The 27,264-nt window shown below is 35.3% G+C and overlaps 2 protein-coding genes across 3 annotated transcripts; one reads left to right on the top strand and one right to left on the bottom strand.

The window, feature by feature from the left end:
• Nucleotides 1-15,857: 15,857 nt before the first annotated feature.
• On the top strand, nucleotides 15,858-23,704 carry LOC116165268 (calcium and integrin-binding family member 2). Of its 2 annotated transcripts, none has more exons than XM_031479557.1 (5): nucleotides 15,858-16,140; nucleotides 16,189-16,223; nucleotides 16,286-16,358; nucleotides 23,254-23,401; nucleotides 23,450-23,704. In XM_031479557.1, exons 1-5 carry the CDS (start codon nucleotides 16,090-16,092, stop codon nucleotides 23,665-23,667), a joined length of 525 nt encoding a protein of 174 aa, XP_031335417.1. In that variant the 5' UTR covers nucleotides 15,858-16,089; the 3' UTR covers nucleotides 23,668-23,704. The 2 variants fall into 2 exon arrangements, with proteins under 2 accessions (XP_031335417.1, XP_031335416.1); XM_031479556.1 differs by having other exon boundaries at nucleotides 15,860-16,140; nucleotides 16,286-16,403.
• On the bottom strand, nucleotides 23,704-25,561 carry LOC116165267 (C-X-C chemokine receptor type 2). The gene is made up of 4 exons (XM_031479555.1): nucleotides 25,416-25,561; nucleotides 25,127-25,361; nucleotides 24,677-25,078; nucleotides 23,704-24,632 (listed from the first exon to the last, which is right to left on the bottom strand). The coding sequence occupies exons 2-4, from the start codon at nucleotides 25,358-25,360 to the stop codon at nucleotides 24,210-24,212; spliced, it is 1,059 nt and encodes a 352-aa protein (XP_031335415.1). The 5' UTR covers nucleotide 25,361; nucleotides 25,416-25,561; the 3' UTR covers nucleotides 23,704-24,209.
• Between the last annotated feature and the right edge of the window lie 1,703 nt (nucleotides 25,562-27,264).

Genomic DNA, 27,264 nt, shown 5'->3' with positions numbered 1-27,264 from the left:
TGAAAAAGACTTTCCCTTTACCTTACAACTTCATTAAATGTGGAGTGCAGTGTAGACTTATCGACCACTAAAAGCATCAACGCTTGTATTCCTTCCCATTTCATATGATAAAAAAGCAAACTTTATTTTCAGTTGGTAGGCACATGAGAAAGTGCTTGAAAGTAAATAACTTTTCCACTTGATTGTATTATGTAAAGGTTTCAGAATTAACTTACTTTGGACGCGTTTGTCTAGATTTCACGATTTAGTTAAAATGCCACACTATTACCAATTAGAAAATTCCTTTAATATCATTCTGAAACGTTTTGTTTCAAGTAGGAAACTCATTAAGGCTATTGATTTCCAGATTTTAGCGAAAAGCCCAACTTCTAAGGTTTCCTGTCGGTTTTTTGCTTTATTATTTTATTGTTTATTTCATTGGATTTTTTAGTGCGCCGGGTTTCAGCAGCGCAATCTATTATGCCCTTACAAAAGTTCCATGTCCGAATTCGGATTTAAACGAGAAAGCCCTTGCTTGATTCACCCCATCATATATGTATAGAGATAAATGTTGCCCACATCAGTTTAGATATACGATTCCTTTCTAGAATATCATTAGTGTACAGATTGGACAACTTATCATACGCATGTGTAATTGTACGGTTCTATCATCAAAGCTTCCTAAATCTATATATGCTCGTACCAAATTGCGCCTTTATGGTTATCAAAATGTGTGCGAATGAACTGTTGTTAATTTGAGGTTACTCACTCTGACATATGATTAGTCAAATTTGTGATAATGTACCTACGTTTCTGCGAAAATATGTAATCGCAGGTAGCAAGGGCGTTAAAAACGTAATTTGCATGAACTCGTTAAATCTGCGTGAGTAGGTAAACTTTTTTATCGAGGAATTGGTTGCGAAATTCTTTAGTTGATGGGTCTCTTACACGTTTTTCTTCGGTTTTCGAGAATAAGTTTCATTGTATTTAAATAGGAATCCTATCTGAACCGATAATTAAAAGCAAATACGCTACAATTCACTCCCTTCAAGAGTAATTTTCAAACAAAGCCACGTCATACTGTTTAACATCAGTCCTGCACACTCCTAACCGTAAAGTAGGTAATACCGTAGAATTTAGATGTAATTAAAATTTATTACCGATTTTCATTTGATTTAGTTGCATTTTACAAAGCAATTTCCATTTCCATTAAACTTAGTTTTATTATGCGAGTTGAGGGTATTTATCTTTTCCCCAACGTACTCCATTTTCTCATTCTAAACGACTAATAAAATAATTATCATTTTGAGTAAGGAACAACAAATGTAATCAAATTATACAAAAGCCACATAAACTGTAACAACCTGTTGCACTTGACAAGATATAGACAAGGACTTTTTTGAAAAAATGAAAATTCAAGTAGCAGTCCCTACAGCTAATTCGGAATCTGTCATGGTTTGACCATTTGGATTTTTTCTAATTCTTTCTTAAAACTGAATTTTAAGGCGCAATCGCAAGAGGTTTCGAATTCAAGAGAAATGCGAGAGTGCTTTTTCAAGATCTAAATCAAGTTCACCTCTTTCTACGCGTCCCAATGCGTAGAACCTTATCAAATCTTATACGGAACTAATGTATTTGAAAAAAATGCCTTTGGCCCTGGTTAAATCTATAAGTGAAACCGTAATTTCAGAGCTATGTGAACGCTGTTACCTCCAGTATCATAACAACCTTTCTTTAAGAGAATAATGACCTTTGGCATCTCAAGTGTTTTATTAATTTGGAAACGAGAAAAGTTAACGTTAAAAAGTCGTTTAGACAATACGTAATGTTTTTCCTTTTTACGTTAATGGTTAGAAACATTTAAGCAACCTGTGTTTCTTTGTATATATTGCAACGCAAAGTACCTACTAGGAATATCTGTTTCAGAGGTTGTAACTAACAAGTAACAACTATGAATTTTTCAGTTCAGATTCAAATTTTTTATTTGATGTGAGTGCTGACAACCAGAATCACAGCTTTTGAGTTTATGAAAGGTTCTGCTCTTAAGCATATTTCACATTTTTAGTTGCGGAAACAACACTTGCCTTATTTTTTGAGTGGATGTGAATAAAGCGTAATCTATGATCCTTTCCGTCTTCAAACAACTCAAGCATTCAGGTCTAGTCGCACTAACTTTGGTACAAAATGGATGACGACGTTTTAACGGCGCATCAAGTAAGTGATTTTTCACCATCGTTATAGCTATCTTTGAAATTTTCCTGCGTTTGTCTTCTCCTGTGTGACTGCAGAACTTGCGGTTTATTTGGGCATGTTGGTTAAGTTACAGTCTACCGTTTTCTTGAGGAGAAAGGGTATCAATCGGTATCAATAACCAGGTTTAAGTTTATAGATGTTTTGATTTTTTTCTGCATTTAAGTAGTTAATTAGTTGCAATGAAGTGTTCTTTAGTTTATTTTTGACTCTATTTAGTACATATACGTTTTTTTTTGTATCATGTTATCAAGTAGTGTGCTAAAGTATGACCTTTGGTCCTGTTATTGAACGAGAATAACATGAACTCAAAAGAAAATCCAGCATTTTATTATTTATTTATTTATTTGTTTGGAAATAAACAGAATTGAATGTACTTATGTGATGTGAGACAAGTAGGTGATTAATTTAACATAGATACTTAAAGAATGATGATTGAAGTAAATAAAGTAGATTCTGATTGATATACATGTTGATATGTTATGAAGCTGAGCGAATATGACTTCTTGAAATTTACTAATGTAGTATTAAATAATGGTATGTAATACATTTTTGACATGATATTGTACGTAACTAAGATTTTGACTAGTAATGAATTTCTACGTCCTTCCGTATTAAAAGTTGGAATATAAAAAAGATCCTTTTTTCGCATATTTCGTTCTGGTACATAAAAACTAATTGTGTTTAAAATGTGCGAGTCTATTTGGCCATTAGGTACTTTATATAAAAATCAGAGTGCTATAAATTTAATTAGTATGTTTAATAATTGGCTGGCTCTAGCATATGAATGAATAAGGCACTCAATTTTAGAGAACGAGTAGACTTCTCGGACGGGAAAGCGGTAAAATCGAAGGTCAAATTCGATTTTTGTAAAAAAATATAGCCAGTCTGGTTATTTTTTCACGTTTTCGTAGAAATGAACCATTGGTACATAATAATAAACTCGAAGAGAATTGGAAACAAGTTGGAAAGTACTCGATGCGCATTTTAGTGCGACGGATCGATGTTTTATTAGCGCTGAAATATAATCTGCATGCAAATAATTGTGATACAAAGCTAATGCTTCAAACCCTAGCATTCTACGATAATTCCTTCGAGTATTATACTTAAAAAATTTTTGCAGCCGACCGACCGACCGACCGACCGAACAGCCAAAGGGAATATATAAGCGCTACTTTTTCCAAAAATGCGCTAAAAATGAAAAACCGACAAAATTACAACGCAAGATTTTGATTATATGGGATACCTAATACAAAAACTACGTAAACGATTAATAAGCCAATAAAATTATGTAAATGCACTGTTCAATTAAAGGTAAATTTTAGTAATCTATCAATAAACATATTGACCTTTCGCTTTCGTTATAAAGCGCGGGCATTTAAAACTGTTTTATCACGTTACGCATGGATAGAAGACCGTAGTTGACAATTTTAATAATAATGGAAGTGACATAACAATAGAACACTTGAAACTTATACACAAAAGAAAATTTCCAATGAAACTCTCGAGCATTATTACTTTGAGCACGACTACATAAAAGTTTTGTACAAAACTTGAAGGAGGAGGTGTAGTTACATTTTTCGGCGAAAGTTTAAGGCATGGGTATTGTTTAATAATGTTCTGATTTAGATTTACTCTTAAACAGAAGAAATTTACATGTAATAAGAATTTAACTCAACTAGCGTACAAATTAAACTAACTGGACATGTTGTATTTCCACGTTCCAAACGAATTTTAACTTTTCTGGAAATCTGGTTGCCTTGTACCTTCACTAATATTGCTTAAACAGAGGAAGTTCGTTTAGGAATGTGTCGCATACAATATTGAAACAATGGCGTTATTTTTTCATTAAATAAGCATGGAAGATGTATAACCTTAGTTTTCAAATTAGAAATGTTTATGGGGTCGAGTCAACGCTAATTTAGTTTCTTCATGATTTAGTTTAAAATGTCACTAGTAAATGTTTGAATAAGGGCAGCATTTAGGTATTGGAATAGATGTGAAAGAAGTGAATTTGAAATAAGATGCAATACTGGCGTAAAAAAACGAAATCAGTAAAAAAAATAACGAGAAAACTTTAGGGCAGTGTTGCGAATCATAGAGGAACTATTAATAGAGTAGATATCCGGATCTACATTTCTAAATAAAATATATAGAAACAAAGCATTGCCGGGCGACAGAAATGGAAAAAAAGAGATCAACAGGGATATGAGATAAATGAAAAAGTTTAGCACAAAAGACAATCAAATTGCATTTGGTTTCTTTTATTTCGCATATTTTCTCGATATATATGTACGGCTGCAAAATTAAACCTTTTTTAATAAAAGAATCTCCATAACGTACTTATATTAAATGTTAAAACGCGATCTGGCTAAATTAAAGAAGTCCCTCAATGCAAAGAAAATCCAACCCCCTTTGTGGATTTTACACCACCGACATTATTATATTCCATATTTTTATGTGTGTAGTAACCACATCAGTAGTAAGTCTGCGTATTACCAAATTTGTTATAGAGCCGAAAGATTAAGTGAAATGTATAGGTAAGGGCAACATGTGATATGTCTACATGCTACCTTTAAATTAAATGGAATTATTTCATGCAAAAATGTGGAGAGCAAAATACGCATTTGCAAAGGAAAATATGCCTCAGGCACCGCACAACCAAACAGACGAAAACTGAGAAAGATACTTTTGAAACCGAAATGATTACGGAGCCTATTCTGTTCAACCGAATTACAGATGTATAATAAACATTACCAAACAAATAATGGAAAACGTGAGCAAAAGTTTAGTAAAGGGCAAACGAAAGACACCGAGAGAATTCTATTTGAAATTGTTAAATACGGTAGGGCTTAATACTCTGTCTATCACACAAATAATTGGAAGGTGCCCGCAAAAAATTAATACAAACTACCATAATTAATTTTCACTTTATCTTACCTCTTTGGGAAAAATGTTGAACAAATTTTCGAACGGGCGTATTTAAAGTACATTCTTCAGAATTCAATGTAACCTCAGTTTCCTCAATCTAGTTCGAAAGCGTTATTTATTTGATACGTTTTAGTACAATTTATTCTTACTTACTATAATTGTTTGTCATGTGAGTATAGTCCAAGTTCAATCAATACTTACCATAAATTTGAACTCCTGTCATACTAGTTTTCGAAAAATGTACACATTAAATTTGTATTGATTACCAATGAACAAACTCATGGCACCATGACTCGTGAGTTGGACCATTTGAATACTCATTCTGTTCTCCAGATTATTATCAGAAATGGGTCTTAACATATGTATACACTGTTTATTGCAGACATGTCTATCAGTACCTCTGTTACATTCAACATTACTTACATTAACTTACATATTACGTTATCCTGATTAAGGTCAATAAAATAGATGAATTAAAAGTCAGAAATCCACAAAATAACATTGGCGTAAGAGAAAAGTAAATGAAAATTGAAGCTCTGCAAGCATTAATCATTTCTTTAATTTGCAAATTTTAGTTGGGACATCCTGTATAATTATGCGATTACTACTGATGTTGAAATTTGCAAGTAGGTACATCCTCGTCTAAGTTCCTATTTTGATATTGAATTGATATAAAAAACAAGGTAACAGAATATGATACACGGCATTACTTGCTTCTAATTTTTGAAAATTTTTGACACTTGCACATCTCCATAGAATACAGAGTACAGTGATAAAAACTGCGTCTTGATCTATGAAAGACTGAAGAAGTAGTTTGCATAACATCCGGTATACGAAGATGGGCTGTGAATAATTGCGCTGTGTACGATTTTTTATTAGGTAAGGGATCTTTTTAATGAATTAACAGTTATTCGAAATACGTTTCATTCAGATGTATTAACAAAAAAAGTTTAACAATTATTTAAAAAATAATTCGCCGTTATCAGTTTCATTAACAAAGTAAACAGAGTCGTCCCCTTGGTCGACAAATTCCTCAGTCCCGCAAATCCCGCTCCATTTATGTGCGGGATTAATCTCGCAAAAATGCTGCGGGATCCCGCTTTTCGGGTATTCGGGTATTTTCGGTATTGCATTCCCTAGTTTCTAGTCTATAACTTTTTATTGAGAAGTCTGATCGAAAAAGTACGAATTGTTTTGGATTCGACGCACCAAAATTAATAAGAAAAAGTGTTTTCCCGAGAAGCTTTGGTGCAGTCGATTTTTGGTAAAAAAGGAAGGTTATACACTGCCTTTTTTTGAGGCCCTCAAAAAAAATTATCTCAGATCGACCCGGAAAAAAATTTTCTTATAGAATGTTTTCCTTCGAAATTGGTTTCTTTTCTAGTCTATAACTTTTTATTTTATTTTATTTATTTTTTTTTATTATTTATTTTATCCCTCTCTTGTTTTGGGCCCTCAACAGGCATGCGCCCAATTACAGAGTGACCCGCATCATGCGATTTAGAGGTGCCTCTGCAGAAGTCTGATCGAAAAAGTACGAATTGTTTTGGATTCTACGCACCAAAATTAATAAGAAAAACTGTTTTCCCGAGAAATTTTGGTGCAGTCGTTTTTTGGTAAAAAAGGAAGGTGCCTTTTTTTGAGCCCCTCAAAAGAAATTGTCTCAGATCGACCCGGAAAAAAATTTTTCTTATAGAATGTGGCCTGTAGAATCCATAATTTCAAACAGTTCCAAGATTGGCCTACTAGTTCAAAAGTTACAGCCCTTTGAATTTTCTTTCGAAATTGGTTTCTAGTCCATAACTTTTGATTGAGAAGTCTGATCGAAAGAGTACGAATTGTTTTGGATTCTACGCACCAAAATTAATAAGAAAAAGTGTTTTCCCGAGAAATTTTGGTGCAGTCGATTTTTGGTAAAAAAGGAAGGTTGTACACTGCTTTTTTGTTCCAAGATTGGGCTAGCTCCTGACCTTCCACTTGCATCACCAATGGATATATTTCGTCCATACGTCCCAATCGTCCTTTGCGAGTACCGTCCCTAAACAATCTGTTCTTGCGGTAAGGGGTCGAGAAGACGTTCTATGGTTGGTAGAAATTAATTACTTTGGTTGAGACCTTTCATTAGAGTACTATGAAGGATTAAACCAGATCCACCACACAAAAACCCTATTTTGATAAAGGGTCAGAAAGAAGGGCATCGAAATTTTATGGCCGTCTGACACACCTTCAAGATCTAGGCTACATATTGCAAAAAATGCCAGGACCCTAGGACTATTCCCTTAAAAGTAGTTTAACACGGACAAAACACGACATTTTTCTTAATTCTCAAAAAAATGCGCTAAACACTTTTTCAGTATTTTTGGTTATTAATAAAATGTATCAGAAAAAGAGTGCAACTTTCGGATGTTTGGTTCAATTGTCATATTTTAAATTCACTGGTATAATTGTTGCTGCTTTATGAACGCCTTTACAAATTCGAAGATGAAACGTGTCATATACAAATTAATAGTAAACCTTTGTAAATTATTTTATTACCATTGTTTAAAACAATTAATCCGACTCTTGTATTTAGATTAAAGACCTTATAATATACGCACGCAGGGAATTGTACTGCCGCAAGCGTGATCGTGCCCTCCATAAACCTTCGCTTTTTTTAGTGCAGCCCCCAAGCCATTCGAAGAATTCTCATTTGTTTTGCGTCTACGTTAAATAATAAATGTTTTTTGTTGAAAAATAAAATTACATCAAAATTCGAAGAGAAACTTATACGAGTCAAACGCTATTTCTATAAGAAAATTTGAACCGATGCAGGAATAAATTGGTCAAATCCTTAAACAAGGAGTTATCCTCTGAGTTCAGTGGACGTCGCGTCGTTTGTAGTACGTGTAGGAGTAGTACTTGAACTACTTTGACGAGGGTTATATAAGGAGCACTCATTGTCAATACCTATTAAAACGCAGACTGAACATGATAAAAAGGACAATTCAAACAAACTCACTCGTGGTAGCATTTATATAACAAAAAAATCTCACTTCTGACTTCAGTTTTCCTTGCGAAATTGGATTATTCAACCTGCTTTTATTCGGTACATTTTCTCCGCCGCCGCCAGCAATAAATATTTAAAGGTCTCATAATATTGTCTCTTCTTTTCCACTTGCGCGAGCTGAGAATTTACTCAAAAGCTTCTGACGTAATAAAGGATAAATGGAAATCATTACGGGGACGGATTAGTTTATTTTACTACCGATTTCATATAAGAGAGGCTCACTTACCCACCGCGGTTTATGCTATTCTTTACTGTCTACTCGATTAGTTTTGGTGGTAGAGATACTTTATAGGTTTTTGTTTGCCTTCAATTTAGTTTTAAATTGCATACAGAGTATCGTCGAGGTTCGTGTTTGTTTCAACAGATGCATTTTGGAACAATAATAACGAATGGAAAGTTTTTCCCTTCATACGAATTTCTTGGGCTCGTTTCTTATTTAGAGCGGAAAGAAGAATTAAAGTGAGCAGTTGGTGTGACAAGGGAGTCAAACTTTTAATTGTGAACGAATCTCTTGGCAATTAATTATAGGTATAGTTTTTGTAAGAGCGCGGTTCCAGAATTACATTCTTCAGAATAGTTTGGAAAAATCAATCATTCATTTTCATTTAACCCAGTTTAACATTAAATAACGGTATTATAACTTCCTAAACTTCCTAACATAACTAAAATAGACATTTCTGTCTTATTTCATCCACGGCAGCAGGTAACAAAGCCTCACAAAAAGCCTCATTATTCAAGGAATCACTTATAGAGTGACAGGCTTGTTTAATGAGGTGCATGCTTTTTCATAAACCTAATCTCCTTACTCCCGTTGACTACAGCAAAAAAGTTGAAATAATTGTTGTTGTTGTTAATTAAATTGATCCTGTGGTAAAAGGAGTTCGCTTATGGTCCTTAGCTCGGTCCTTAGTTTAGTTTAATGTACCTATGCTTCACATTTGGTTGACTGTATAGTTTTATCTCTAAGCACGAAGTGTCTATTTTATTAGTACTTGTTTAGTCTATATGGTTATAAACAATCACAAGTAGAAATGAAAATTGACTATAAGTCTGCGAGACTGAAAATTCAAATTAACGAAAGAGGATGAGTACAAAATCAGTAAACTGTATATATATAGGTATAAGCCTTTGGATAGAAACCCGATCAGCGTCTTACTTATAATATGTGTAATATATTAGCCTATGATCGCGATGAGGTAGTTCAATAATACAGGGGTCAGAGCCAAATCTGTAATATTGGTCCTGGGAGACATAAGTTGTTACAAATAAAATGTAAAAGATACAAGCTCTAAGGTAACTAACTCTATTTGGATAATTAACTTCCCTTATACCTATCGTCGATGCAAATTTTAAAGGAAGAAAAAACACATTTTGTCGGACAAAAGTGATATACAATTACTCATTTGTACAAGAAAGTTCCCTATTCTTTGAACTGCGATTGCTTCACATGTAGAATTCTGACGAATAAAAATGGAATTTTGGAAAATAATTACCGCACGCGGCACAGACACGTGAGCAACCTCGTGAGTAACTCAAAAGCATAGAATATTTAACCGGTGCAAATACGTGCTGAGACCTAAGCTGGTTCGGAAAGTCTAATTTAATTTATCGGCATAGCACGCGAATGGTGGACTTAATGCAGTCGTCGTTCCGTCTAATCTAAGATTATACATTATGGCCGAGCAACCTAATGGGAATTTAATGTCGGTTTTTTATATACACTTCGATACTCAACAACTAAATTGTGTAACAATTCCGCGGCTCCATTAATTCGTTTTAATTTAAAATCATAGTTTTCTAAGCAAATCATCCGCAGTGTATGAATATGCTCGGATCGCCTTATAGTATACTTATTTTCTATAAATAATATAAATTTTAAATATTTATATACGTGAATGACATTTTAATTTTTCAAAGTAGCTATGCTTACTTGCCTGTGGTCGGTAGGTGGGTAGTCCATACAGCGAAAATGTTGGTGAACTTCCCAAGTAAAAAGTTCAAGCCCTTGAAGGTGTATCTGTATATCATACACATTTTACCACAATTTGATGGAAGCACTGCAAATGTTACTAGGAAAAAACCAAAAAATCAAGTTGAAGGATCAAATGAACTGATATCCCATGTCCCATGTCCACAGATTGTTTAAATGGAAAAGGTTATCCTGCCTCTGGGACGTTGCCGGACCTAAAAATACCCCCAACGGCCACATGTCCGAACCTCATACTTTGCTACAGCCTCCCTGCTAATGATTTTTTTTACTGATTTTTTTGTTTGTTTGTCTTGCGCTGTTGCTTGTTCTATTTGACGTTTGTTCTATATTTGACATGTACCTGTAAAATTGTTACTGGAACGCAAATACAAGTACAATTACAAGTACAATGTTTAAACACCAGAAGCAGAAATATACATTACACGCACAACTCATAGGTTAATCTAGATTTAGTAATTTAGCCGTAAAATTTCACCAATAATTTTATAATGGATTTCACGAAAATAAAATGTAAATGAACTACAAACGCAAAGGAATTTCGACGTTCTATATAAAAGTATCTTTAACGATTCGCATTTTGTGAAAGTGACTGTATTATTATCGCATTTTCTGAAATGGAAAATTCCAGTAAAAGCTGGGGGAAAAATAAATTCCCACAAAGTCCCAGATTAACGTGATTTATAAAATAAACAAAGTTTTTGTTTCATTTGCCGTTGCTCGCTTTACTTCCAAACTGTAAATGAAGTTTCAATGCTGCCGATTTAATTGATTTGTGTTAAAGTGTTAAAGAAAACCCTAAAATTTTTTATAAAACCTAACTGCTCTTTGAATAGAAGATACCTATCGTACGGAAAAAATTGTACGCGGTCAACAAATTAATATTTTTAACCTAGTTTTGTTTTCCCACCGTCCTTTCAGTAGCGTTGTAGTATTGACAATTTTCTCTATACAATCCTTGTTTAGAAGTTTGTCGAGTCTGGAATGTTGGGTTTTGTTTTTGTAGAGTTAACGTTAATAGCAGGAAAACATGCTTTGGATTAAAGCATTCGTTATAATACCAAATGAGTTAAATATAAAAGCAAACAAAAAGTAAAGGTTTGATCGCACAATTTGCACGAATTCCAACGGGTTACTGAAAATTGTATAAAAGCACCGAATTTTTGTTTGTGTCCCAACGCATAATACCGAAGACTCAAAGACATATTGCTGCGTATCAGTCTTGCAGATATAACCAAAACCGTGGGCAAGCAGCACAACCTTAGTCCACGAAAACAACAAAAACTTGGACACCTTTTGTGGAAAACACATGTCGAGTCTAGTCGCTTCCCGAACAAAATTTATAACTGTATAGCGACTTTGAAATATTTTGAACAAAATATCGGGTGAAAAAATCAGAACAGAAGACCAAGCGATGTACTATAGACCTGCAATAAAAATGTTGGCGTTTACCTTTGTTTTTATACATTAACAAGTTCGCTTAGAGGATTTTGGTTTTTTATTAATACTCCCCCTAAAAATTACAAAAATGTGATAGGCTCATGGTTACTAAAAATAAAGGAATAATTACTTCGATCTATAGCCTCCCCTACATTATTAATTCCACGTAAAACCACTTATTTTTTCGAAACCGATGAGTAGGTATTGCTTAACCTCCAAGGATTTAGTATGGAATACTTTAACATAAAAAAAGCAGCAATGAATGTTGGGTATCAAACTATATTTGCGGTTAATTTATAAGGTAGTGCGTCAGCCGAGCCCATGGGCTGAATAGGGTCAAGTCGAGTTCGCGAATTAGAACGGCAGGCGAAGTAGAGTAAGCGGATCAAATCAACTCCAACGCCTTATCGAAGTATCTTGGGTCAGCCGGATCTGCGCCTAAGGTTTGCGCGTCAGGACATCCACTTCTGATCAGATCCGTTTATGTGGACTGTATTAAAAACACATAGTATAAGATGCAAGATATAAAAATTCATTGGAAAAATGTATATGACACATCGCTCATGGTAGAAAACGAATGCAGGATGTACCAAAAAGGATTTTACAAGGCGATTACAGATATACAAAAAAGGACGACGAGGTACAAACGTTGCCGAGAGCTTTTCTATTGGCCTAAGTCATACCGCTACTCCCTATAGGGATGACCTAGAGCACGGATGGAGCTAATGGCCCTCTGTGTATCAGAGAGCATCAGTCGTTATAACGGAAAAGCTTTTCGATAAATGTAAAGCTTATACATTATTCATATGCTTGAGTTCACTTTTAAGATTTATTTACATTGTTACAATAAACTCAGTTATTTTCTAAATTGACCAGTTTTATGTTTAGACTGGTGTCCCAGTTTGACTTGTATGACTTTCTGAAAAATGTCATTTCCCGATGAAACAAGGGTAATGCAGGAAAATGCCAAAATGTAATCAGTAGAAAAGAAACTAATAATTACATCTAAATCTTCGATTATACGTAGCCTATATTCAACTATCAAGATCTAAATAATGTTTCTGGATGTAAAGCAACGTTACCCTCCTAAAGTGTGCTTGCCGTAACGTTAAAAAGGAGTACATATCTGGCAAAAACTGTTTTGCCTCGGAAATGAGAGACTGAGATTGTAAGACTCATTTTTACATCTTGTTAAGATGAATTTAAAACGCCATTAATAATACTATCTCGTGAGTATATCGACTGAATGTGTCTACCCTTCTTTGAAACTTGACATCGCAATAAGAGCTTATTCAAGCCCTCACTCGTGATCTTAGAAAAATGAAACTAATAAGATTTATTGAATTTCTGAAAAATTACTATTAATAAAACACTAGAACATTATTTAACAGTCAATATACAACGTGAGAAAAATACCTACATTCATTTCATATTTGAACAGTGGAGGTTTGGATAAGTTATTTCCATATTACACAATTTAAATTCTGCTTAAACACGATACCGATACTGCCTCCTTTGATCTTATTCCAAGTTGACAACTGCACTCCTTTGGAACAAAGGAGAACAATTTCCCTTTGTGTTTTTTACTATATATATACAGGGTGTCCCTAAAAGGTCTGTACAACGCGCTACCAGGGGTTCTTGGTATCAAAATAGCACGATTTAACCCAACTTACCTCTATCCAAAAGTGCCTCGGTAAGGCGCTATCTACCGCCAAAGATTTAAAAAAAAAATCGTTATTTTTATTTTATCGGAAAATGTTTTTGCCGATTAAAATGAAATTCGGGGTGTGAATGTCTAATGTAAAAAGGGTCTTTGTGATATCATCGTTTTGATTGTAGTTGCTATGTAGGTGGTAAAATACTGACCATCCACATCTGAAGAGGTCTAAAACTTTTTAACTACTATTTTGACGGTTCTGAATTTTTAGACACTGATAGACAGTTTACTTGCAAGCATTTTTTGTCTCTTGATGAATATCGCTATCTGTGATGGTTTACGAAAAAAAAAAATTTAGGCATGATGAATGGCATGCACCATACATGCGATTGTTCCTCAAAAAATCAAAAGATGGCTGTGAAACCTTACAGTGGCATAACGTTTGTTTGTTGTTTCTTAAACTTGAACAATTTACGTTTTGCTTGAAGACTTAACATTTCATTGTTAAAATTGTAATATGGCCTTTCAATACAGTAACGCAGAGTTAATTGATATGCTATTAGTGTTTGGATACTGTCGTGGAAATGGTCGCCAATGCGTTAGGCAGTATACTTACAGGTTTCCAAATCGTCATAGCCTACTTCTTGCTTGCACTTATGGTTTTTGAGCAACAATCGCATGTATGGTGCATGCTATTCATCATGCCTAATTTTTTTTTTTTCGTAAACCATCACAGATAGCGATATTCATCAAGAGACAAAAAATGCTTGCAAGTAAACTGTCTATCAGTGTCTAAAAATTCAGAACCGTCAAAATAGTAGTTAAAAAGTTTTAGACCTCTTCAGATGTGGATGGTCAGTATTTTACCACCTACATAGCAACTACAATCAAAACGATGATATCACAAAGACCCTTTTTACATTAGACATTCACATCCCGAATTTCATTTTAATCGGCAAAACCATTTTCCGATAAAATAAAAATAACGATTTTTTTTTTAAATCTTTGGCGGTAGATAGCGCCTTACCGAAGCACTTTTGGATAGAGGTAAGTTGGGTTAAATCGTCCTATTTTGATACCAAGAACCCATGGTAGCGCGTTGTACAGACCTTTTAGGGACACCCTGTATAATATATTTTTCCACATTCGGAGAGCTATGAAACTGAGTTAATAATTATCATCTATCAAATGCGCTTGATTTTTATTAATCTTAAATTAAATTTATGAAAATCTATTTCTCTCCGGAAATTTTGTTAAATGAAATTGCTTGTGAAATCCACCGTGAAGATGCTCGATTGTATATTAATGCAATTTCACGATATAGCGCCATCTCGACATCTATATATAATCTCGTACAAGCAAATTCAATTAATGCCTATTTAAAGCAGCTTTTTAATTCAAATTCACCCACACATATCGTAATTTCATAAGCGACTATATGATTGGTAAGGGTTGCGACCACAGACACAACACTTATTATGCCCTGAATCTTTAGCAGATCCATGGCTTGTTTTACTATCTTTTGCCATTGCTTTGTTGTGTCCATTCTGGCACTCTTCACCTCAGATTTTCAACTCCTTCTCTATATTTGATTCCTCGTATTAGAGGTATTTCTCTCTCTGTGTGCTTCCCACGGTTACAAAATTTCACCATCCGCCCGCCCTTAACACTTAGGCCCTAGTTGCAATAGCCACAGAGATTTAAGACAGTAAGTACTATTTTGGACATCATTTTACAAAAAGAGCTATACCGTCAAGAGATCACTTTCTTGAGTGTCTATCTTTCACGTTTATCCAATTGGTATATCTTATAGGAAACACAGTATTAACGCTAAAGTAATTCATAAAATTTTGTTATTCTGTATACAGTAGTTAAATACTGGAATTAGGAAATTATTATACATATATTAGGTAGGTATGTTTTATGCTGTAGTTATAGTAAGAGAAAAACTTTCGTTTCATAGGGAACAACGGTACACTTCGCAAGGGAGGTGAGAAAACTAGGTAAGGCTTGCTCTGTTTTCCCATCATTAAACACTTGTTAAATTTCCGCATTGAACCCAAACGAAAATCCAGACAGTTCATAGATATACATTTCACTTTGGGAACAATTCCCTCGGGTCTACAATGTTTGCCAGGAATCTCCGTATATTGAAGTATAAAGAAAATGATATTCAATTTTATTCAGGCACATCAGTGTAGTGATTACAAACATCGTGATTGGGAATAGGTAGGGTGCCAGAAAACACAAAGTCGTTTTACTTTTAATTACGCACAGTGGATTCTTTTGAAGTTTAAAATTTGAAATTATCGTTTACACCAAAGTAATGAGAAAGCTAAGGAAGGTGTTTTAAAAAGACCGTATTATTTATCTGACTTACGTCTTTATTTTGAGCACTTTGTAATAAGGCGAAAAAGTTGCAATCAAACTTCCAAAATTAGTGGGCACTCGATGAATTAAAATTAAGGTGTAATAAACCACTTATAAAAACTGGTTCGCTTTGATTTCACACATCAGCAAACTGCCTTGTTTATATATAACTTTATCAAGAGAATATCAGATTTGTACATCATTGTGACATTTTTACTTATTGACTCATCGGTTCTTCGTGCCGTTAGTCTTGAAATTACAGTAAATGGTGCATTCCAAGTGCTGGCTTTCGTAATTAATTGTGTTGTCGTGTTCAAGATCGATACCTATTTAACAAATTACTTTTTGCCGCACCTTCTACGTTGTCAGGGTTACGAAAGCATGTACATCAGAACCTTTTGAGTCGTCTACTTCTTGTCGTGCAGCATGGGGAATAAATTAGTAACATTTACAGAACAACAATTGGAAAATTATCAGGTATCTAAGGTCGCTATGTGTCGCCATTAAATAGTTTTTATCTTGTAGGACTGCACTTTTTTCACCAGAAAGGAAATATTGAGGTAATTTCGTGTTTCTGTATTTGACGTTATAATTTTAATTTCTCACTAGTGAATAATTGTAGAGTGTATAAGCGTTTCCGCGAGGTGGACCCAGATATAGTTCCAAAACAAATGACTGGAAATCAACCAATGACCGTACGTGTACCGTTAATGAATATGGAGAAATTACAAGAGTTAAAAGTGAGAAAGCTGTGCATTATTCTCTGTAAGATGTGACGTTTGTGAAATGCATGCCTCACCGTTCACACGTATATGACATGCACGTGCTAAACTAATCTGAATGTCAAATCTGCGATTCAATCAAATCCTACATGACAAGAGCAAACTAATTTGCATTAATTCAAGTCAGCGGAGTTAGGTACTGAACTTAGTTTCTAAACCTTTTACAAATTAGGTCAAACATGCACTCTTCATTTCAAACAGTTCACTAATGTGTAAACAGATACATTTATTGTCCGTTTTAAAGGCACATATTAGGAAGAAGGCACAAATCGCAAAAGCGTTGTTAACGTGCTCGGCGGAGTGGAGGGAAAATTCGATTGAGGTACTGAGGTCTATCATCCGAATCTGGCTTCGGGCATGAATATTTGTAAATATTGTATAGTGGATTGGGATGGTAGAGCAGCTGAAATTCTGCTTATTCTAAAATAATATTTAAAATAAGTAGGAAAACTCCCTGAAGACTTTCAGACTAACGAGTCTGTTCATACTGAAAGGGTTTGACAAACATTTATTTAAATAAATTGTAGAAAAGATTTTTGTTTAAAAAGTTGTCTACAAAGCAATTATTCGTTTATTTGTACTAAGAAATAGTGTTTTTTTGTTGTTTCTTCTATGATATTTTTCCCATTACAGCTTTTTCATGCGATCTTTTGGTCGCTAATACTATGTAATTCGACCACCTGTATTATGGTAGGTATCTAATGCTAGCTGCTATTTTGGTGCCCGGGGGTTCATTTCTTCCCGTTGCTCCTCTGTCATTCTTGAATTACACATCCGCTATTTGGTACTAGGTAGGCGCTATTTCATCAAGCAGTGGTTATATCTGGACCATCAGCTAGATTGTCAATCGTAGAAAATTAGGCACAACAAGATTATAACTTTTTTTTTTATAATTTCTGCATGGAGTAAGCAGAGGACAAAGAAACAAACGCGTTTCGTATAAATAAAGTTACTTCCGAAACAGTTTCAAAATATGAATCTTTAAAAATTTGACCTTTATTTTAGTCCTCGTGTATATTAAAGAGTTTTTAAAATTCGTAAAGCATCTAGGAGCATTGTATTTTCCAATGATTAATGGTTTTAGTTTATGAAATCCACAATTCAGGTTTTCCCATCAATTCTACGAGTCCAAGGATCGGTGCTATAGACTCTATTAGTGGATATGTTATAATTGACCGCGAAATTCCAATTGGAGGACGGGGCTGTTTTACTGTCGAAGATATATTGACCCCTATCGCCTTATGCGTTAAGTATCACTAAATAGGTCCTCTTTATGGGCTTATTTATACTGACCTTATCCGAATTAAATAAGCATATCGACCCCTTATTTGGAAACACTGATTGATAACTTAGCCTTAAATTAAATTCGAAACCACTTAGACTAGTTAACAAGCCATCAGTAGTCAACGTGTTAATAAACTTCCGGAAAATTAAAGAAATGCAATATCAAGGCAAATGTAAGATAACTACTAATAGAAAAATGTCCATATAATCTTGAAGAGTTTTAATGTGTTGATGCTAAATACTGTTCTGTATTATTGTTTTTTATTGTCCTTATTTATGTGTATTTTTATTGACAGGATCTATACTGTAAATTGCGGTCATCGAGATAAAAAAAAATTTATTATTATTTTTTCAAGTTTTCAAGTTTTGGTTTTTATTTAGTTATGGATTATGTACAACAAATTTGCTTTGGTGGCAAGGGTGTCCATAGAACTCTCTAAGTGAGAATGCATATATTTAAAACTCTTACATTTTCTACTACTTAATGCACAATTCTGTTTATACTCTCAGCGATATTCCAAGACAGTCATTTTATGTAATATTATTAGTATCATTACTGTGGTATTCTATAGTATTTATTCAGGACCGATTCAACACGTTGTAAATAATTCATACGTCTAATGTGGAATAGAGTGACCTTCTCATTGAACAGCGGATACTGGTTCAAATTTCGCGACGGTAGCTGATACGAAATCACTAAACAGCAGCCATGCACGCGTAATAATTAAAGATGCGTCGCTAAAGTCCTTACTTTCGGAAGCGGTTCGCAACGAAAAACGGAAAAAAAACTCTTTTATAAAAGAAAGCGTGGAAGAGCAACATCAAAAAGCGAAATGTAATTCGGTGTGGTTTTTAGATTTCTGCCAACAGCTGCCCAGTGTTTATGTAAGTCGTTATAGAATTTTATGGATACAGTTTTAGGGAGGTTTTTCTGAACACGTCCATTTCTTCAAATATAACTTAATGGTATTGAAAAGTAAAACATTTCCCATTCGGCACGTGCACTCTCTCGATATTGTTATTAATGCATTTAAGAGTCGATAAAATAGCAAAACGATTATGGATAAGGGTTTTGCTAAGCCATTAAGGCAAAAAGTTTTTTCATACTGTCAATGCGTTTTCGATCAAGTTAAAATACATCATCATTTTTATTACTTTAAAATGGTGTTCCGGTTCAACAATTATTATCACCTTTGTGATTGTGATACTTGCAAACCGACAATTTTCCTTAGTTATTTGCTTAATATAACACGAAACACCGCCTCTGGAGTTTCTAACTTTGAATGTGAGCAATTCAACTCTTTCCATCATACTCCTTTGTAATGATTTGTCTGTATATTACAGATTTTGTAGCAGCACGAAGCTACCTAAAAGGAGAAGATCCACTAATTAACTATGTTGTTACTCGTATTTATTTTCTTGCGTCGTACTTAACAAAACTTTCATGTTTGTCCATAGGGAGCGATAACTTAATTTAATTTTTTAACTTTGGAGAGTCCTAGGCTATATATCACTTTTAGGTTGTATTTATTTCAGTTTCATTATTGGTTATACTTTTATTTACACTGTGAAGTTTTATTTGCTCAGGTTTGGAACTAATTTCCCGATTGGATTTTAAAAAGTAAAGTGTAGGTACCTATCGTAGTTTTAGCTTAACCTCCTAATCGATAGGTATAGCTTTTTAAATCAGAATACAACTAACAATAATATTTTTATTCTTTCAGTCATGAGCCTTTTCCACCTAAATAGGAACCTTGCACAACGGAGCCGAATGTGACTTTAGCCTTACAGCTCGAACATTTTAGTCACAAAATTGATTGTTTTGCGAGAAATTTCGGGGTTTTTTCTATAATAAAGCATCGTTCATTAGCAAAACTCGGACATGTTATTATTAACGATCCTCGAGATCGTTTATAATTTTATACTGCTGCCTGTCTGTCCGTGTGCACGATAGCTTTGTTTAGAAACGTCTGATGGCTTAATTTTTAATTGTACAAACCAATTTATTTCGATGAGACCTTTCATTACATTAGAATACCATGAAGGGTAGAACATGTGTTTACCCCCCTTCCCCCCATTTCCTAAAGTTTAACTTAGCACCACTAAAGGCATGCGTATGCAAAATCTGAGACCAAGCGGTTGCATTGCAGCAACTTTTAATGTGAAAGATAAATAAATTATATTCCTCCACAGACAATCGGAGAAGTCGGAGTAGAAGAAATCAGTTAGAATAGACATTATTACAGATGATTATGGCAGATTTAGATTCCGCTTCAAAAGGTATATGTGGATCGGATATTGGTATCTTGACAGAACGATGCTACACAAAATTAAAATGCAGAATTGTTGATCGGTTATCAAAAAGAAAGCTAATTGTTTAGTAAAAAATGTAAGATAAAAAAAGAAGGCCTTTTCAATTTGAAAAAGATGACTCCAAACGTATACAGGGTGTTACATATTAGTAAATAAAAAATGGATGGTAAATGGGATAAAAACAAGTCCTTTTTCCAAACAAACCGAGGATCCAACGTGTTTCGTTTGGGAGCCACCCCCATAAAAAAGGTGAAATTTGCATTACTCCTTTTAATGTTTTCTCAGTCAGAGTTACAAAAACTGGTGGCAATTTTTTTTTCAAAATTCCTTCCATGAAAGGGGGTGCTGAGGAAATTTGTTATCTGGGTGTTTTCAACATGAAAGTCACGCATCTGAAATTAGTTTTCGTTAATTCTGAAAGAAAAATTCCGCTGCAATTCTTACAGGTATATTCGCAATTGAAAATTGTTTATTTACCGTTAAGTCTTGTTACAAGCTTCATCAGAACTTCCCCTACCTCTTATAGATCGGACTTTTTAATTCTAAAAATTGTATGAGTTCAGGGGGCCCGCCGGCCAGCTACCGTTTCTGATCCGGTTCAAAGCACGGATTTTGCTGGTGAGGGGCTGGTGTTATTTTCCCAACTTAGCGAAACCGACAAGTGCTAAAAATTCGGCCGTCTTTCAAACCCTTCCGTAATACAGTAAATTTATTTCTCTCAAAGATATAGGATACCACTTTTAGGAAAGCGTTAGTAGTGCACAAACCAGATCGGAAACCAAACTAATTTTCATTGATCAGCTTATTCGCTTCTAGGTGTACTGTCAGTTGTATTTAAGTGCCTTTTCTATCATCTTCGGAAATATTGGTAGTATAGATATTAGACGGTAATTCGCCACGTTAATAAAGAAATCGTGGACCCAAACCACATCATTCGTCGATTGAGCAAAAGTAATGTCCAAAATACGCACAAATATCAACGAAGTAGCAGCAGAGTGTCGGAGGAAATTTTTTATTCACAAATAAATGGGAAAACAATGGTCTTCACACGTACATAGCTTTGAAAATCACTTGAAATTGAAACGCAACATTCCCGGAAATCCTCTGCATGACGGGCATGGCATTTGCCAGAATTTCTTATTTAAAACTAAAGTGTTCGAATTTTGGAATTTAATTAACAAATCACTTTATACTAAAAGCTTTTTGATCACGGGTACCTAAATGTCGGTAAATTTTTACATTTGAATTACCCGAAAACAATATTTCCTTTTCTCGAAATTCTAGTGTTTTTCTCATCTATTTGCATTAGTTTTGTTGCGTACTAAAATACTGTCGGCAATTTAGCTGGGGGTTTATTCCCCGAGAGCGCCATAAATGTTACGTTTTCATATTAAACGTAATTTTATTTTGTGGTGGCTTGTATTACAATCCCGTGTTTTGCAAATTTCCAGCTAAGTACCTCTCAAATGTATGAAAAATGCTCAGGTAATAAAACTATTTGACATTCAATAAGATATTTCATGGATTTTATATCAGGTAATGGATCGTGTCGGAACCCGGAACTTTGCGAATCGACTACGATCCATTTTTAAGGCAGCGGCAAACTTATTTATTTTGCCATTACTTGATTCATAAACCTAATGAAGGTAGAAGAACTAGCCCTTAACAAGTCGATATCAGTATAATTGAACTGAATAGACGTTAATGAGCACACAATTAGTGCCACGACGAACATCATTTCCTATTCCTTATCATTATACTTTCTTGCGTTATACTGATTAGTTCCATCCTTAGCTTCTCTCGCCGTATTTTTCGTTTCAGAATGGTGAAAATTTCAATAAATAAATTAAAACATGAATGTTTTTGTCGGCCGATATAATTAATAGCGCAATACGTGATTACTGGTGTTTTCTGTCCATAGCTTTGTTAGAATGTTATAATTGTAAATGTACAACTGAGAATTATCCTCTTTCAGTTTAATTACCGGCATTGCAAGGGCAGTACGTTTGCATTTTTTGTTTACTAATGTTTTCATACTGTATTCAGCTTTAAGGGGTTTACATATAAACATGCTTTCTTAATTGCTTTGATCTACGGGGTGTTGGGAACGGATATTGATACAAAGGTTCTGTGAACATGACCTCTAAGAAGCTTGGGGGTCAATGCTGTACAGCACTCTGCATAGATAGACAATAAGTAGGTATGCGTTGTTTTGCATTTGCTCAGTAAAATCTAATGAAGATTGTTCTACACGGAACTTACGATTTTCGGCTCGAGATCAAACATGAAAATTAACAGAGGAGCACGTGTTACCGACTACATCACTCTAATTTTGTAGTACTAATATATGAAATTGAACAATAAAAAGAATTTTAATTAATTCCAGGTCCTGTTGCTTGAACAGTAATCAGGTTTATAACATCCGACGATACATAAAAACTCAACCTCACCCCATCTCATTGTATTGAACTTTTCAAGCCGCTCCTATGAACTCCCATAGTGCAAATGCAAACCTACATTCGAACGGATATAGGTATATTTTTATATTTATGATGAGCGACGAAATCATCCCTTTTGAAGCTGAAAAGAGAAATGTCATTCCTAATATGTAGCAGTTTTAATGAAATCACGCACTCATGAGCAACCAATAAATGCTCATTTACGTTCTCAAATTTTGCAATAAATTAATTAAAAATCCGAAACTCTCATACAAGGTAATTCACGCACGGTTTGCTCTAATCGCAATTTGTAAATTGACTACGATCTTACGGCAATTTACCATTTGATTATTAACCGTCGCGTTACACGTTTAAGCGACCTACGCCTTTCCTTAATATTTGACGATTACGATGGTAGATAAACGAAAACTGATAATTGAACAATTTCCATAATTAAACTTTTGTTGGTGAAATCATTATAGGTACCTACTCTTTCTTATTCCGCGCAGATTTAAATTACGGATTAAACGTTTCCGTGGACGCATTTCGAGTGAAAATGGAGTAGCAAAATTATGCTGCTTTTTCAATCTTTGTAAATATAAATGGGTTTTCCATATGAAGAGTTCGATAACTAAACAAGTTTTGCTTTCTAAAATTGAGCTTTCGCTTATCTGTATTGCTTTTCGACTGTCGGGCCCTGATTTACATAGTATTATTTACTTAATGTTTTCATTTTGAAATATACATTAGTTTATTTAAATATATGTTCACAGGAGAATCCTTTTAAAAAACGTATCTGCGAAGTATTCTCGCGTGACGGGACGGGTTATCTTACTTTTGAAGATTTTCTGGACCTTCTGTCGGTTTTCAGCGAACAAGCCCCGCGTGATATAAAAGTCTTTTATGCTTTTTGTATCTACGGTAGGTATTCGCCAAAATGTTTTTTCTTCGTCTAATTCTGGAGCTTAGATTTCGATGGCGATCAACACGTTGGTCCCGAAGACTTACACCAGGCTTTACGACTACTTACACGACAAGAATTAACGTCGGAAGAGATGCAGCAAATAGTTGAAAAGGTTATTGAAGAGGGCGATGTTGATGGTGACGGGAAGCTTTCGTATATGGAATTTGAACATGTTATTACACGAGCCCCCGATTTTCTTTCCACTTTTCACATACGCATTTGAGAATTGTTACCGTGAAAAAATAAAACTATAGTCAACACTTATATTTATTTCCAACAAAGAGGTAACGTTTAGATAGATCTAATAATACTTAAAGAGACAATCCTCTACAATACAGAAATAGAAGAATATTATTATTGTAACGCTTAGCTATAGAAAGGCACGTAAAAACATGCCGACTGATTGTCAAGTGTAACAAAATAGTACATTAGTCGGCCTCGGCAACAGTCACAACTCGCCTCGCTTTCTTTTATATCTTTGGTTTGAGTAAATTAAAGATCAAACTAGATTTTTCGATGCGAATTCGTTTGTCGGAGATTTTCTTTATCGACGACACCTGTTGCAATAAAGGAACACGTTTATTAATATTATAAGATTGGTTTTGGACGAGAAAATTTTAATTGTGTAGAAATTTAGGATATTGGTCACATTTCATGCTTCTTTTAAGTCGCGACATCTACATGATATCTTTTTTTTACATAATTAACGAGAAACAAAGATTTGTGCCCTGAGATACTTTTCTCGGCTAAGAAAAACGATCACAGTCAGTAGAGATAATGTGATGACTGCCGACGGACAGGTGGCGGTCGCGCAAAACGGGGGTTAAATGGTCCCAACGCAGCTTCGTTCGTTGACGACGCGTTGCGGTAAAGAACTGGTAAACGAAATCGACAAGGAGGCTGCAGCCACTTGTGGTTTAAAGCCCAATACAGCAACGGGCTGAACGCCGAATGTACGTGGCCTAAGAAGAGGCTGTAACGTATTAACCAAATTGAAGGGACCGTATTAAACTCTGCACAAATTATACACAGCACGTAAGGTAACCAGCACGCGGCAAAAACGAATGCCATCCACATTAACGCGTTAGCTAGTCGTCTTCGGCTTTGCAAAGTACTAGTAGGTGGTTGTTCGGCGTTTTCGGTATCCAACTCAGCTTTTTTCTTGCCATTCTGTTCAGAAGTTAAAGCCTGCAAACGACTACTCAAATTTTATTCGAAATCGCTGAAATTACCTTATTATCAATTCCACTAGGAATTCCGGCGACAATAATTACGTTAGTGGGCCTCCGTAGTAATGGCATAGGAAGTGGTAATTCGCCGTGTTTGGCACGAGCCGTAAGTGAAAGAGCCGTTAATTTTGAATGCACTCCCAAGTGACTCGCAAAAACGACACAAATTGGCACGACGTGTGCAAGGACAGCCCTTATAATAAGTAAGCTCGTTCTCCACGGATTTCTTTGGATTAACTGAAGGCTTGACAGTAGGGCCGCTAAAATCCACGCAACGACTGACGCGAAGGCTAAAAGATGTCTTCTTCGCACGACCTGAGCAGCGGGACGATAATTTTTGACCGTTAGATAGCGATCGACTGAGATTGCCATCATTGATAATGTGCTGGCGGAGACCGGCCAGGCCTAAAAATGTGATTATATTTCCCATTACCACCTTTCGCAAAGACGTACCTGAACGAAGAGGGCAACGCGAAGCCAGGTTTGGCTTAAAGTTGAAGTAACATATATAGCCGCAGTGACTGGACCACTTAAACAGCACACTAAGAAATCTGCGGCCACCAAACCTAACAGCAGAGGACTACGAGCTTTCGCACCCGGTCCGCAGCAAAGCGTTAATCCGAGGCTTCCATTGCCCAGTAATCCCACAAGGAACATACACCCGTATAAACTTGTGATATATTCCATTCTAAAAAGTTTCAAATTTCTTTATTATGCTTATTTTATATAAAAATCCAAGTACCTGGTTATAAATTGGGAGTGAAACCAACAAATGCATTATGGGTTGCGTTCAAATTTGATAATTTTTTTTTAAGAACAATCACATGCATTAACATCGAGTGCAGTATACCTGTAACGACCGGCTTATGTTTGGATACATCTACCCTTAACACGAGCCCGGCTTCAACTGCCACCCCTAGCATCTTTTCATCCCTTGATAGAGTTCGTTTGTTATCCTTGTTTTCCTGTCGTAGAAACTCGAGCGCATTCGGTTTTTACCCCCTAACCAGCAAGATTTGAAAATTGTTTTGCAATGCATTCGGATTCGTAACTAATTACAAATATCCGGACAGCAATTAAGGGAAAGTTTCCCCGTTTTGTATACTTTATTTATCTTGCCACAAGCTCGTTTAGAGCTAACTGAAAAATAAGCGAATTTCATTTTGGTGATTAAGACGAATGTTACTTTTTTTGTGAGACAATTTTAGTAAAGTTTATTGTCTATTAAAATGCATCCTATGAAGTATTGACGTTTCCGTTGAGATTTTCGCTATCCCGGGATCCGCTCTACGAAGTGGGCGGTAGTCCACAGGAACAAAATTACGCGCATGTTCAATGTGTACGTAAATTGGTAATTGGTAATAATTATTATCTTAATATTTTCTATAAGTTAAACGAAAACGGTATTGGTGTAATTGAAAGATCGCCCGCGTTTCTCATACGTTTGGTAAAGAATTTGGAAGGACGAACGTTTCGGTTAGGATGCTTTAGCGAGGGGAAGAGAATGTGCAATAAGACTACCGTTGAATTGTAGTTAGCGAGACATGGGGGTATGGGTAATCACCTACACTACACCGAGAATATTTTTCGACGTCTCCTACCGACGAACTTGATGGCCTTGGAAGAGCACCGACCGCTTGAGACAAAAGATTGTGCCAACGGCGGATTCTTTACATATGCATTATCCCATCTTTGTAATAACCGCTTCTCCAATTCGGTTTAGTAAAAGGTAAAAATTTCGGAAAAGTAGAATGTCTCATTTCTTCCTAATTGTTTTGCATAATGAAACCGTCCTTAGTATCACTTTGAAAATACACGGTGGTTTCTTTCCCACCGGACTGAAAACCGCATTCCTGTCGCACAATGGCTGTTGCAGTGCGGGAGGTTAGACGCGGTCGCGGAGGAATGAAGTTCGACTGGCTGGACCGGTTATGTTAATATCTTGGATAATGTTCAATTCGATGACGCACCGTGGTCCCTCGTAAGTATTTTTCGAAGAATCGTTGTGTGAAAACTGTCGATTCCGGGTTAAACGTGGCGGCTACGTATTCACTTTGCGAAGATAACATTCTAATATTAAAAAAGGAAGTCCACAACGTGACGGTTCTCCTTCGAAGAGGGTTGGCAGGTAAAAATCCTAACTTTTGGGCGGAGGGGGTTTCCCACAAAAACGTCCAGTTACAACATCATCAGTTCATCATCTACCAAAGTGCATTCGATGCATTGCTTGAGTATTGTTCGTGTTTTCGCAAGAGTAAGCTTCGATTTTATATTAGAATAGAAAGTTTGGCAGTGTATAACAAACACCCAAGAAACAGGTTGCTGGGCTTGACTTGAAAACTGGTTTCTTCCGATCAAGTTCGACGACTGTTCGAACAACGATGGGGAAAGCCAGCCATTTGTCCTACTTGATTGTCCCGTTTCGCGCGTTTGGTCAGTTCTTTTCAAACTATCGACAAGAACGGAAATGTGATGGTGATAGTTTTGTAATTACGCGGTGCAAAAAAGTGAATTAAACACGTGTGTGATTCGACTACGAAAATGGCGGCTTACTTTATTAACGTGGAACCGATATTTTCTTTGGTTATCTA

Source organism: Photinus pyralis, unplaced genomic scaffold, assembly GCF_008802855.1.
Source record: "Photinus pyralis isolate 1611_PpyrPB1 unplaced genomic scaffold, Ppyr1.3 Ppyr1.4_LG3a, whole genome shotgun sequence".
Classification (NCBI taxonomy): Eukaryota; Metazoa; Arthropoda; class Insecta; order Coleoptera; family Lampyridae; genus Photinus; species Photinus pyralis.
Note: the sequence above shows the minus strand (reverse complement) of the source record. Positions and strands in the feature narration are given on the sequence as shown.

Coding starts and splice junctions, on each gene's coding strand:
- LOC116165268 (XM_031479556.1), top strand. CDS start 16,090: ATGGGGAATAAATTAGTAACATTTACAGAACAACAATTGGAAAATTAT. Junction 16,224..16,285: donor ACCAGAAAGGAAATATTGAG/GTAATTTCGTGT, acceptor GAATAATTGTAG/AGTGTATAAGCGTTTCCGCG. Junction 23,402..23,449: donor TTATGCTTTTTGTATCTACG/GTAGGTATTCGC, acceptor TCTGGAGCTTAG/ATTTCGATGGCGATCAACAC.
- LOC116165267 (XM_031479555.1), bottom strand. CDS start 25,360: ATGGAATATATCACAAGTTTATACGGGTGTATGTTCCTTGTGGGATTA. Junction 25,079..25,126: donor GCGTTGCCCTCTTCGTTCAG/GTACGTCTTTGC, acceptor TCACATTTTTAG/GCCTGGCCGGTCTCCGCCAG. Junction 24,633..24,676: donor CTAGTGGAATTGATAATAAG/GTAATTTCAGCG, acceptor AGTCGTTTGCAG/GCTTTAACTTCTGAACAGAA.